Below are 13,593 nucleotides of genomic sequence, written 5' to 3' on the forward strand. Positions count from 1 at the left end.
TGGTTGTTAAAAAATCTGGCGCATGGGCTATTAATTCAGGCCCAAAAATTGGGCCTGTTTCGAAAGCCATTTCTAAGCCCAATCCTGCAATTTATTCCTTATCTAACTCTGGACCTGGAGGTAATTGCGATCCAATATCAAACTTTCAGGGTAATGGGAGTTGGGCCGGACCCGCTCAATATGAAACCAGATTTAGATCTAAGATTTGTATTTTAAGTGGCAGAAGGAATCTATCTAGAAGACGGTGCATCTCCTTCACTCACGATGTGCGACCTGGACACGGAGGGGAGTTTGCAACTATGGCTGAAGAGAGACAAAGGGATGAATCGTGCGATTCTGTGGATGGCAGATCAATCGCTTCAGTCGGGACGGAGGAGGACGATCTCCCATCTGAGGTGGAGGAGACAATTGATGTAATTGAATGTGACGATGGGTCTGTTGCTAGAATTCTGACTGGGCTGACCGATGGGATGGTTTTGAAGGGTCATGGTGGGCTGGAGGATAAAAATTGTGCGGAAGGCAACGAGGATGGCGACGATAGGGTGACAGGTAAGGAAAGGGGCGAAGATGCTGTGCCTTTGAATTCACAAGACATTGGGGGGGGGGGGGAGGGGGGCAATAGTGATGGGATGGTAAGGGAGAAGACTAAAGAAACTGAATTTGTGAGTTACAGTAGAAGAAAGAGGTTGGGGGAGGAGAAACATTCCCGGATTATGGCCAAGCTGAAGCTCACGATGGTTCCCATTAGGAAGCAGTTATCACTTGGGTGCCTCTCGAAATCTAGCCGATCAAATGGTGAATCTGGCAGGAAGGGGAAGCGGAGTTTGACTAGGGTCGAACCGAAAGTGGATAGTGTGAAGTCTACTTTGCTTAAGAGGGAGGTCAAGTTAAATTAATGAAGATCATATCTTGGAATGTGAGAGGTCTTGGGAGCAAAAGGAAAAGGATGGTGGTGAAGGAGCAGTTGTTACGAATAAATCCAGATATTGTTATTTTGCAGGAGACTAAGAAAGAAGTTTTTGATAGGAGACTTGCAGCTGGTGTTTGGGGGTCTAGATTCAAAGAGTGGGTGTATGCCCCTTCAAGGGGTAGGTCTGGTGGGATTGTGGTGATGTGGAATTGTCAAACTATCTTCATTTTTGACTTTGAAATTGGGGAATTCTCTATTTCTATAAGAATTTTGGATGCTTCTGGGGGGATTGGTGGCTATTAGGCTCTGTTGCACCGATACGCCGGATTTTTGGGGTATGCTCGTATCCGATACGGCGCCGATACGATACGGTACCGATACGGCATCGATACGTATCCGATACGCCATGTGGCGTATCGTAGACTTTTCTAGGATGTTGACTTTACGATACGGCTCCGATACTCCATTGATACGGTCCCGATACATCAATGGGTAACTTTGACGGCAACTAAAAGATAAGAGGAAGAAGGAGGAAGGAGGAAGAAGGAAGAATGAAGAAGAAGATAACTTACTTGCGCTTGCAGCTGCTGCAAATCTGCAGTTGCAGATAGTTGCTGTGCGAAGAAGAGGCGGCTAACTAGTGAAGAAGATGATGTTGGGTGCCCTAATTACAATACTCACCGTTTTAGTTGCATGTTTGTTAAAAAAATTGTTTTATACCTTTTTAATTCTGATGCATTCATTTGGGCCGAGCCCAAGAACTGAAACAAGTCATATATGGCCTAGAAAAACATAAGGAACCAGAAAAAAAAGCCCAAAATGCTAATTTTACATATATATATATATATAATTTTACATATATATGTTTATATTTTTATAATTTTTATATTTATATTATTTTAATCGCCGTATCGGTGCCGTACCCGTATCCTATTTTTTAAAAATTTGCAGTATCGACGTATCGTATCGTATCGTATCGCCGTACCCGTATCCGTATCGGTGCAACATAGCTATTAGGTATTTATGGCCCTTGTCATCCTAGGGATAGAAGGAGATTTTGGGAGGAATTAGCAAGGTTATTCGGTTTGTGTGGTAACAAGTGGTGTATTGGGGGAGATTTTAATGTGGTTAGGTTTGTATAAGAGAAATCTAACGGAGGTAGGATGACAATAGTATGAAGAACTTCAATAACTTTATTGATGACACAAACTTGCGAGACCCAAACCTCTTGAATGCCTCCTTTACATGGTCTAATTTTAGGGAAAACGCAGTGTGCAGAAAACTTGACAGATTCCTCTTTTCTGAAGCTTGGGAAGATTCCTTCCCTCATGTTAAACATACGGCGTTGGCAAGAGTTACTTTTGATCACTGTCCAATTCGGCTGGACACCTCTAATTTGAAATGGGGTCCCGGCCCTTTCCGTTTTGAAAATATGTGGATAGACTACCCGTATTTTAAGAAGAAATTCAAACTGTGGTGGGGGGAAGATCAGATTAACGGATGGGAGGGTTACAAGTTCTCTAGAAGGCTGAGAACTATAAAACAGAAAATAAAGGACTGGAATAAAGAAGTATTTGGGGATTTGGTCTCTGCAAAGAAAGAGGCAGAGGCTAGAATTGCTGCTCTTGATTTGATGGAAGGGCAGGGAGGGTTAGATAATATTCTGAGAAAAGAAAGGGAAGATTTATACTTTAAGGTGAGTGATTTAGTCCACAAAGAAGAGGTGAAGTGGAGACAAAGGGGGAAAATCCAGTGGGCAAGAGATGGGGACAGCAACACCAAGTTTTTCCATCGCATAGCAAGTGGCAGAAGGAAAAGGAATTTTATTCAAAAGCTGGAAGTAGCGGGCGATGGTGTGGTTGTTAGTGAAGGGGAAATAGAACTGGAGATAATTAACTTCTTCAAAAATCTATATAGCAGCAACGCAGAGGCAGGGTGGTGCTTGGAAGGTCTGAATTGGAATGCAATTAGTGTGGAGGAGGCTGAATGGCTGGAGAGACCCTTTGAAGAGGAGGAGGTTAAAAGGGCGGTTTTCGACTGTGGGATTGATAAATCGCCAGGTCCAGATGGGTTTTCCATGCTTCTTTTTCAATCTTGCTGGGATATTGTGAAAGAGGATCTTATGAAAGTTATGGTGGACTTCTTCAATTGTGGTATAATCAATGCAATCACGAATGAGACGTTTATTTGCCTCATTCCCAAAAAGAAGGAATCCATTAAAGTTAGTGATTTCCGGCCTATCAGCTTGGTGACAAGTTTGTACAAAATGGTGTCGAAAGTGTTGGCCTCTAGATTGCGGGAAGTCTTGGGCAGCACTATATCTAGTTATCAGAGTGCTTTTGTGCAGGGTAGGCAAATTTTGGATGCGGCCTTGATTGCCAATGAGGTGGTGGAGGAAAGTCGAAGGCTTAACAAGTCTGGAATGGTGTTCAAAATTGACTTAGAGAAAGCCTACGATCACGTGGAATGGAGATTTGTTGATGAGGTTTTGATTAGAAAAGGATTTGGGGATAGGTGGAGAAGCTGGATTCGTGGTTCCCTCGAGACGGCTAATTTTTCTGTGATGATTAATGGAAGACCAAGGGGTAAATTTCGTGCCTCTAGGGGTCTGAGACAAGGAGACCCACTCTCCCCGTTCCTGTTCACTTTGGTGATGGATGTGTTAAGCAGAATTATGGAGAAAGCTCAAGATGCTGATATGTTCCATGGACTTTCCCCAGGGCTTGGGATGGTGGAGGTGTCCCACCTTCAGTTCGCCGACGATACCATTTTTTTCATAGAGGATAAAGATGAGTATTGGAATAATCTACTTCAAATTCTGGAACTGTTCTGTTTTGTGTCGGGTATGGAAATTAACAAATCAAAATGTTCTCTAGTTGGCATTAATCTGGATGATGGGCTGCTGAATGAGCTGGCTGGGGCTTGGGGATGCGAAGTGGGGGCTTGGCCTATGTCGTATTTGGGTCTTCCCTTAGGTGGGAACCCCAGGGCGATAAAGTTTTGGGATCCTGTTGTGGAAAAGGTGGAGAATAGATTACAAAAATGGAAGCGAGCTTGCCTATCCAAAGAGGGAAGACTCACAATGATTCAGGCTGTATTGTGTAGTATTCCGATCTACTACATGTCCCTTTTCAGGATTCCCATTGGAGTAGCCAATAGAATCGAGAAGCTTATGAGGGATTTCTTGTGGGAAGGTTTGGATGGGAAAAGAAACCACGCTGTGAGTTGGGAGGTTGTGGGCAAGGCAAAATTCTATGGAGGGTTAGGGGTGGGTTCGTTGAGGGCTAGGAGTGCGGCTTTGCGGGCAAAATGGCTTTGGCGGTTTCCTAACGAACCTCATGCTCTTTGGCATAAAGTGATCAGAAGTATTTATGGAATGGATACAAATGGGTGGGATGCTAAACCTGCGACTCGGGGATCTTGTCGCAGCCTTTGGAGGGACATTTCTAGCGGCTATAATTTGTTTCTTCAAGGCTGTGTTTTCGAGGTAGGTTGTGGAGTTAGGGTTAGATTTTGGGAGGATGATTGGAGCGGGGTGGTGTTAGAGGTGTTTCCTAGACTCTTCAATTTGTCCAGAAAGCAAAATCACAATATTTCCTCCTTTACGGGCTTAGATGGGTTCCCTCTCAGTTGGGATTTCAGTTTCAGGAGGAATCTCAATGAATTGGAGATAACGGAGGCGGCTAGATTGCTGGATTTATTGGAGGGTGTGAGGGTGATCACTTCTAGATTGGATAAGAGAAGATGGAAGCTTGACCCCTTTGGTCTCTTCACCTGTCATTCTTTCTGTTCTCATATTCAGAATCGTGATGAGAGGGAGATATTCTCCCCGTACACTCAAATTTGGAAGGCCAAGACTCCTCCGAAAGTTAAGATCTTTGTGTGGCAAGCGGTGTTGGGAAAACTAAATACAGGTGATACATTACAGAGACGTTGTCCCTATTTGTGCATTAGCCCTCACTGGTGTGCTCTATGTAATAAGGCAGGGCAGAGCGTGGACCATCTACTGATTCATTGCCCTTTCTCTCTAAAGTTGTGGGAGACACTATTGAAGGAAGTTAACACGGTGTGGGTAATACCAGAAGGCTGCTTTGAACTTTTTTCCATCAGATTTGATGCTTTGGGAAGGGGAAAGAAAGCCAAAATTCTCTGGGGGAGTCTGATGCAGGCAGTGGTTTGGAACCTATGGATGGAACGTAGCAGGAGAATTTTTGAGGATTATAAGGGAGTGGGAGTGGCAGAGTTATGGGATAGAGTGAAGTTTTGGGCTGCCCTTTGGGCATCAACTTCCCCTGCCTTTAAGGATGTACCCTATCCTATAATTATGCGCAATCTGCTGGCTGTAGTATCTTAAGGGTTTGTTTTATGGTTGGTTGGTTGTTTATGTGTTGAGTGGCCTTGTGTCTGTTTCACCGGCTAGTGTTTTTTCTTTTTACCTGCGTGCTAAATGGCCTTGTTTTGATCCTTACAATTTGAATAAAAATGTTTCTATTCAAAAAAATAATAAAAATTACTTACTCCTCAAGGAAAACTAAACAAGGCTACTAGCAAAACAGATAGAAAGCAACATATATATTTTCCTTTCTACATCTTCATTTTACAGATTTGATCAGACAAATAAAGTAAAATTAACTGACGGAACAAACGAGCAAGAACGACATATGAACTGTACCGACTATATGAAGAGGAAGGGTGCAGCAGAACCTCAAGTAATTATTGTTGCTTCCTATTGTTGGAAGAAATTACACTCTTTTTGAGTTTTTGGATAACTTTTTCATCCAACACTGCGTACTGCTTGTTTATTGCAATTAGTGCTCTCTCTGCAAAGGAGTCAACGCTATCCTCCAGGTTGTCATACAGCGCTGGCACAATCATCAGTATCACAAACACTGCACAACCAAGAAGAAAGATTCAGCACTCATCTCTGCTAACATAATAAGCAAACTAAAAATAAACCGTTGTTGACTCGACACTAGGTGGAAATCACCGGCGAAAAAACATATAAAACAATATCAGTTTTTGTAAAACAAAAAACTACAACAAGGATGGTGCAGATCACCGGGGACTAAAACCAAGTGCAGCATGAGGAAACAAAGAAAGCTAGTCATCAATTGCCAATGCTCTATCCAACTTCCTAGCCATGAAAAAACTGGAGCTGATACCAACCTATGTAAAGGAAACTCATGAAACTGCATAGACGTCCGACAACAGAGAGAACCCACAAAACCACCGCCACCTGCAAATGAATTCATCATGTCAAAGTTGCTAGATTCAATCAATATTTACTATCCTTGCAGCATAAATAAAGCCTAAGTGGGGACGAAAAGATCGGTACCGATAGGAAATCTCTTATGTCTGTCCCAAAAACTACATGCCGAAACGACCTTAATGCCTGATTATATGTAGCTGTCAAGGAAATAGCGGTCCTCATAAACAGATGTTGTGGTAAGATAGTCTCTGGAATTTCTGGTGGAGACCTGTTTCATCATATCTATCCGACAGAAGCATATGATGAAGGTACCAATTTAAAAAAAAACACCAATCGAAATGCAGTTTAAATAAAAGAAAATGAAGGAGCTCACACATAGATGAAGGAACCCAAATTGGACCACAAGAACAGGGCTGTCAATGAAAGCAATGAAGCATGGCAAACAAACACAACCAAGTTATAACCTGTCCTCTCAAAGAGAAGCCATGTAAGTGTAGCACCCATAAAAATGTAGGCCGAGATCTGCTTGTTTCTCCAAAGTACAATGTCAGCAGCTGAAAAGAGACAAACGGGATCATAAATAAATCACACTCTGAGATTCACAGCAATCAGAAAAATTAAGAAAAACTACAATTACGTACATACACCGGCGCCGAGGACAACATGAAGAGGCTTCTGGCGGCCGAATAAGCGATTCTTACAAGTAAAAGACATGCAGTAATTATCGATGTCAGAGTCAGAAGAGTCTCCATTATCAAGTTGGTTGTTGAGAAAATCAGAATCAGCAATATCCACATCCACGGGATCCAGCATTTCTATGAACGTTCTAATGTTTCTATGTATCTATAATATAGCTACAAATTACAATTGCATCAATTACTCTTTTGACAACTTCACCTGCAATGCATGTGACCAACAAAACAGATTAAGAATTGCAACAATCCCATCAAACAACCTTCATTAACGCATTACTAGTTCATGCTTTCTTTCTCTCTCAAATCTGAATCCCAAACATAAATACGAGGAACAAGGAGGTTTTGTTCTTCTGGTTGGTGCCTGTTTAGCTTCCGTCCACAACTCCTCTCGCCTGTTGCCACGTGTCTTTTCGGAACATGCTATTTCACCTGTGTCCTATAGTATTTTTAGACCATATTTAGGATCTACATGCATAAATATGTCACACATTTGCTATATTTGATGTGATCTACAATGTCGTCCATCTAGTAGTAATTGTGCATATTTCCATTTTTCTCCTAGGTTTGATATTCCATGTCAGCTTATTTCAGCTTAAACCTACCTTTCAGAAAAACCATAAAAGTAGAGGTAGAAAAGAATTCGAAATCAGCAAACTATATTAATCATATTGTTTAAGATTTATACAACCTAATTCTTGCTTAACTTTGAAGACCTTAATTTGTTCAATATCAAGCACAATGTGGACGCCCTGTGTTCTTTGATGAAGGCCAAATAACACAATGCAAACACATATTGGAGATGTCCAATCGAACTAATGGTTCACCTTAAATGGGAAAAAGGGAAGTACAAACTTGACATTACAATATGAGAACAAGCAATGTGAAAACATTCACCAATCCAAGGGAAAACATAGGCTTAAAACATGTAGAAGTTTATATACAAATAACCTCTCTCTCTCTCTCTCTCTCTCTCTCTCTCTCTCTCTCTCTCTCTCCAGTCTTGTTTCTCTTGAAAATCCCGATCCGATCCAAGGGGAAGCTCACAGCTTCCTCACTAGGAGATCAACTCCATGCTCTGGCTCCACAACCAATCTAAGAGCAGGTCCATGGTTATACTTGGGAGAAAGTGAGAAGGAGAAGTTGGAAACTATGAGGGCTATGAGAACCTTGAGCTCAACCATGGCTAAGTTCTGCCAAGACACACTCTTGGTCCAACCCCAAATGGCATGTACAAGTGGGGAAGCTTGCAAGCTCCTGTGATCCCATTTGCAAACCTATCTGGGTTGAATTTGTAGGCATCTGGGCCCCAGATTTATGGATCAGTGTGCAGGGTCATTACTGTGGTTCAAACATTGACACCCTTCGGAACATTTATGTCCCCAAATTTCATGTCCTTGAAAGCCTCCCTTGACACCACAGTAACTGGTGGATATAGCCGCAGTGTTTCATGAATCACCATTGTTAGCTGCACACATTCAACAATAATCAAGTTTTTATGGTAATTGATAACTGATATTACTTGCTACATATAAAAGTACATCTAAATATGGAAAATATTCTCTTGTCAGATTGTTTGACTACCTAAATATAATAGTTGAATAGATGACAATATACACATATGTATGACAAAAGAACATTACTCGCCTGAGTTTATGGCATTTGATTCACAATTTATAATATAAATCACGTAATCTTCCACATATTTGTTGTGAATTGGCTAGTCATGGGGTGTAGGGATGAAGTTCGCGAGCGAAAACAAGAAGGGAAAACGAGATGCAGTATTTTGACACCCTTCTCATTTTTCTTCTTATTTTCATCCCCAAGCTTGATCCCGACCCCAAATGGAGAGTCAATTCACAATAATATGGACAATAGATAGTCAGCAATTAGTAACTCTTCAAACCTATATCTTAAATTCTTCAATGGTGTACAAATCTATACCTGTTTCATCTTGCGAACCATTTCGTTATCAGGAATCCGGCCTCGGAAAATCTGAAGGATCTGTGCTCTGACACGTTCTTGCCATTCTTGATTTGAAGCCAACAGCATGAGGCACCAAGTGGCTGAAACTGCTGTGGTTTCATAGCCGGCCAAGTAAATGTTCTTGCAATTATCAACAATGAAGCGGTCTGTTGCTTCTGGGCTGAGGTCAGTGTTTCGAGCACCCTCAAGAATCATTTGAAAGAGGTCTTTCTCATATCCTGCTGCCTGTCTTTCCTTCACTACTTGCAGGATCAAAGTGCTAGCCTCCTTTGCTAATGCCCAAGCTTCCCTGTTGCTCTTTGTGGGGAGGTGTCTGCGACAGTATAATATTGCTATTAATTAGGACTCTGGGGAATTATATTATTTATAGAGCAAATGTTCCATATCTCTCACACATATCTAGACAAGACTACCTGTACAAGTGGGGAAGGGAAAAAAAACGCCTGTTCCCGTTGCATACACCTTCTATATGTCTCTCATCACACGACAAGAGATACTAGAGAGAGTACATGCAACCGTTTCATGTAACTTTTCATGGTGGAGATGTGATCCGCCAGAATACACATGAATGTGATACAAATAGTTTTGGGTAGTGATTTCAAACACGCTTAGTTTAACTTTTGCACTCATATCAAATTTTGCTTACATATGGTACCTCATTCCAGGAACTCCAGTCAAAAAGATTTTCTTGGACATAGCCTCCTGGAAAAAATGTGAAAAAATGGAAATACCTTGTTGCTACAGGTTCAGGAGTCGCCGGAAATCGCTCCGCCACGAGAAAGACACCGGAAATCACCTTGATTGCCCAATGCATCTGGCCAAAAATCGCCTTTAGAAAATGCTCTCACAGACGCAAGTGACCCTTCCATCTGAAGTCCCCCACTATTTATAGAGAAAAGGAGTGACTGGTACACCTCGAAAAACCAACTTGTGCCATAATGACCCTGCCTCGCATGCGCACTCTGACACGTGGCACCAATCGCACGCGAGAGGAATCTGCACGCAAGGCGCAGAAGACTAAGCGTCATTCTGTCGAATCGATTCCGCTTCTCGACAAAGCATGCCACATACGGAAGCTCAAGCGACGACGATGCCCTCGGAAGAGACATAATAATAAGCTAGACTCTGCCGTACGGAATGACATGTCTACCGAACGATGCAACAAAACCAGGTGACCCTTGGAATACCTGGATTTCTCCTTACACGAAGAGAACATACCTTCCAAGAAAGGCCTAGGTACCTCGGCTCCCACAAATATGCCGAACGGTATCATACAAGCAAACCGAATCAGTCCTTTTTGTGGCAATCCACTCGTACCGAAGAAAAAAGAAATTCCCAACTGAGAAACTCTCTCAATTGGGGACTTGGGGGACTCCTGTTTGTACCAGAATCAACGACCAATAAGAGCAAGACGTGTGGACAAAGAAAGCATCGGCAAGGTAGCCCTCGGCACCTAGGACTGCCGATGGCAAGGTTAGGGCAAATTCACCCTTTGGCCACATGGAGCACCCACATCGAATGTCTACAGTCCCACATCGAAATTCTACACAACATGCACACCTCTCAAGATTTATAAAAAGAGGCACAAGTCCCAAAATGGAGGTAACTGGAACTTTCGGCATACTAGCCACTGCTCTGTCTAGATTATCTACTAAATATGTACTTACTTAAGCATCGGAGAGCCTTCGGTCGGTACCACACCGGTGCTCTAGGTCTTACCGAGCATATTCTCATCTTGCAGATTGAGCGCTCCACTGAGGCTCAAAGCATTCTGAAGGCCCGGACATCACTAAGTTATGCCCTAAAATGCCAAACCACTTTTTTGCATCAACAATTCATCAACGTGGAAGCAAAGTTTGTAGCCTTGCTTTGCAAGTTGAGTACTAGTTCACTGAGGGCCAGCCAACCCCATGAATATATGCATGTATGTTCAAACTTGAGAGTCTGTTTTGATGAACCAAAAGTGATTTTCTAATGTGAATTCGCACGGAAATCTTTTTCTCACTCTGGTTTGGTCCACTAACATAAAGACTATATATATTAATAATTCATGTTTGTGGTTTAGGTTAGGTGAGGTTGTGACCTCCAACACTAATTTTGTTCTACAATCAACTAGCAAGTTGGCATTTACTATTCCTACTAATTTTACTATTTTTAAGTGATTAAACGAAAATTAAGAATTATCATGACTAAGTGAAACGTGAAGCATAAATATACCAAGAAGAAAAGTTGAAGTTATATTCCAAAATTAATTGACAATGAGAGGGTGACCCAACTCCTTAATTATAAGTCCTCGCAAAATTTCTTAACTTTAATATGAGACGTTTCTTCATATCCTCACAGTTCATACATTTACTTACTGTATATGTACGGTGGGATCGACCTCAACTCTATTAGCTACAGATGTATTCTGACTTTTGTGGGTAGTGAAAGAAAATTCATGTAAATGCATCCTTTTCTCTACCAATAATATGAGCTGACCAACAAAAATCAAAGTTGTGATCAAATTTCAATTTGTACCAAAGCTGACCAATAATTGGCGTTTGTCTTGCTTGTTGCAGCAATGCAACATGTCTTTCACATTTGATGGGGAAATTCTAATATAGGAATAGGGGATCCTGTATGATCTTATGTCCCTGAAGTGTATTTATTGAGCTTCATTAAAAAATATATATATTTTTGGTTTAAGAGTATTTCCACTCATGGTCTTTTGCCATGGTAAAAGGCCTCTTGGGCTAAAAAAGCATCCGTATCCTCTACTCGGATTTTATTTGCCATGATCGACTCAAATTTTGTTCTCCACATGCTATCTTAATAAAATTTAATCTAAGGGATTTAAATTGGACACATTATCCTTAAAATTAAAACCCAACTTACTCTTAATTAAAATTGAGAAGAAAAAAAAACCCTAACTTAACTAAAGCCTAAACTAATGTCTCTAGCCTTTTTTTTTCCTTCTTCTTCTTTGTCTGCATGTTTCCCCCCAGCCCCAAAATCTTATCACTCATCAATCTTTTCGTCAACAAAGTTTTTTTCGGTGCAAACATCTGATTTTGGTTATAGATATGCAGCAAGCTCCGTTTGCAATGGATCAACAGCTTTAAATTTGCGTCATCACTTTTACAAACTAAAACACCATTTAAGAAAAGGTTCATTGCACAAATATATTATTGTGGTTGATAAAGCTTCCAGTTAGCAACAGTCACAAGGGAAGAAAAAGAAAAAAATTATTACCATCACCGACATCTTTTCTTCTTCTCAAATGTTTTGATTTCTTCTTCTCCATTTGGACGTGTATTAATTTAGGGCTCAAATCAAATAAAGTCTCAAATTGCTTTTTTGATGTATAATTAATGTTCAAGCATGAATTTTTGGTGACTTCAATTATACCCACTTCTTATTGCTATCAATGAATTTCTTTAATGACAGAGATTACATGATGAAGAAGAAGATGAATTGGGAGAAGGAGATGTAAGAAGGACTTAGATACTTGTTTTGTTTTTCTTTTTTAATGTGAGGTGTCAATATTTTAGCCTTTAGATGATTTTTAATAAAGTGGCACCTTTAGAATAAAAGTCAAGCAAATTAAAGCAGAGAAAAAACAAGTAGAGGATTCAGATACCTTAAAAAAAACCTCTCCACCACTACTACAAATAATGAAATAGACGACGGGGATCTACTGTCATTGTGATACTTTGAAAACTGTCATTAAATCGACCGACATCTTTTGAGTGTCAAACTATACCGACTTTTCATCCTCGTTATTTATCTGTAAAGATGACGATTTTATTAAAAACAGTCGTTGTTTTGATATAAAGACAACGTTTTTTGTTATAAACCGTCGTTGATTTTATATAAAGATGACTTTTTTTTGTTAAAAACCGTCATTGTTTATAGGTAAAGATGACATTTTTTTATTAAAACCGTTGTTGATTGTTTGTAAAGACGACGGTTATTTATAAAAACCGTCGTCTAATAAGTTCCCAAGCTTTTACATTTTAGTTCTTTTTTGTTTCCTATAATGCTATACAATGATTTTAACTAGAAAACCAACCATAATGCTTTATTAATGAATATATACACTCAAAAATTAAAACTTGACTTACTTTATATAATTAAAAAAATGAGAAATTCTGCATAATCAACTTCAACCAGTTACATGTAAAGTGGATGAATACCCAAAGTTCATTGGTTTGCTAGCCTTCATTCTTGGAGCTCAGTCTTTCTGCCAAATAGAGTCTATTTGCTCTTTCAAGAATATTGATTGGGGCTGAGACAGAAAAACAAAATAGAGAGAATTAAATTGATTGCTAAGAAAATGAAAGCAACTACAATTCCAAAGTTTAAGTATTATAATTCTATAAACACAAGCACAAGTTGGAGCCCAATTCAAACAACGGTAACAATAGCTTACATGTTAAGGATCCCTAAGCAGTCAAAATCTACGCAACCAAACTATGTAGCTGCAACAATTTATAATCATGAAAGAAAGAGGTAAATATGATGAAAGAGAAAGAGAAGACAAACAAGCCACATTTGCAGAGTGCTTGCCTTCCTTGCCTCACAATGGATGATTGCTAGAGAAGACTATAGATGCAAATCAACTAGAAAATAAATATGGTCAAAGATATATAAAATAAAATCATGGTAAAATGAATATGAGAGAAATATTGGAAAATTCCAAGAGATATGAAATCGTACTAGCGGGCGCTATGTACTACTTGCCCTTTATTTGCCCATAACAAATAGATGGAAGTTCTCTAATAAATAGAAAGTCAAGGGATTCGCATAAAATT

The 13,593-nt window shown here is 40.2% G+C and overlaps 2 protein-coding genes and 1 pseudogene across 2 annotated transcripts; 1 reads left to right on the forward strand and 2 right to left on the reverse strand.

Annotated features, from left to right (window-relative positions):
* On the forward strand, nt 2,085-5,264 carry LOC18774736. The gene has a single exon (XM_020565004.1). It carries the CDS (start codon nt 2,085-2,087, stop codon nt 5,262-5,264), a length of 3,180 nt encoding a protein of 1,059 aa, XP_020420593.1.
* LOC18774651 (reticulon-like protein B2) lies at nt 5,624-6,956 on the reverse strand. The gene is made up of 5 exons (XM_007207785.2): nt 6,761-6,956; nt 6,493-6,673; nt 6,246-6,387; nt 6,077-6,146; nt 5,624-5,799 (listed from the first exon to the last, which is right to left on the reverse strand). The coding sequence occupies exons 1-5, from the start codon at nt 6,930-6,932 to the stop codon at nt 5,624-5,626; spliced, it is 741 nt and encodes a 246-aa protein (XP_007207847.1). The 5' UTR covers nt 6,933-6,956.
* Nucleotides 7,679-9,825, reverse strand: LOC18774273 (annotated as a pseudogene).

The sequence above is a fragment of the Prunus persica genome, chromosome G6 (genome assembly GCF_000346465.2).
Source record: "Prunus persica cultivar Lovell chromosome G6, Prunus_persica_NCBIv2, whole genome shotgun sequence".
In the NCBI taxonomy this organism is placed as follows: domain Eukaryota; kingdom Viridiplantae; phylum Streptophyta; class Magnoliopsida; order Rosales; family Rosaceae; genus Prunus; species Prunus persica.

What these genes read in the sequence shown, in the direction of transcription:
- LOC18774651 (XM_007207785.2), bottom strand. Translation starts at nt 6,932, where the DNA reads ATGCTGGATCCCGTGGATGTGGATATTGCTGATTCTGATTTTCTCAAC. An exon ending in ACATAAGAGATTTCCTATCG is followed by an intron (nt 6,147 to 6,245) that starts GTACCGATCTTT and finishes ATTCATTTGCAG; the next exon opens with GTGGCGGTGGTTTTGTGGGT. An exon ending in CATGAGTTTCCTTTACATAG is followed by an intron (nt 5,800 to 6,076) that starts GTTGGTATCAGC and finishes TTGGTTGTGCAG; the next exon opens with TGTTTGTGATACTGATGATT.
- LOC18774736 (XM_020565004.1), top strand. Translation starts at nt 2,085, where the DNA reads ATGAAGAACTTCAATAACTTTATTGATGACACAAACTTGCGAGACCCA.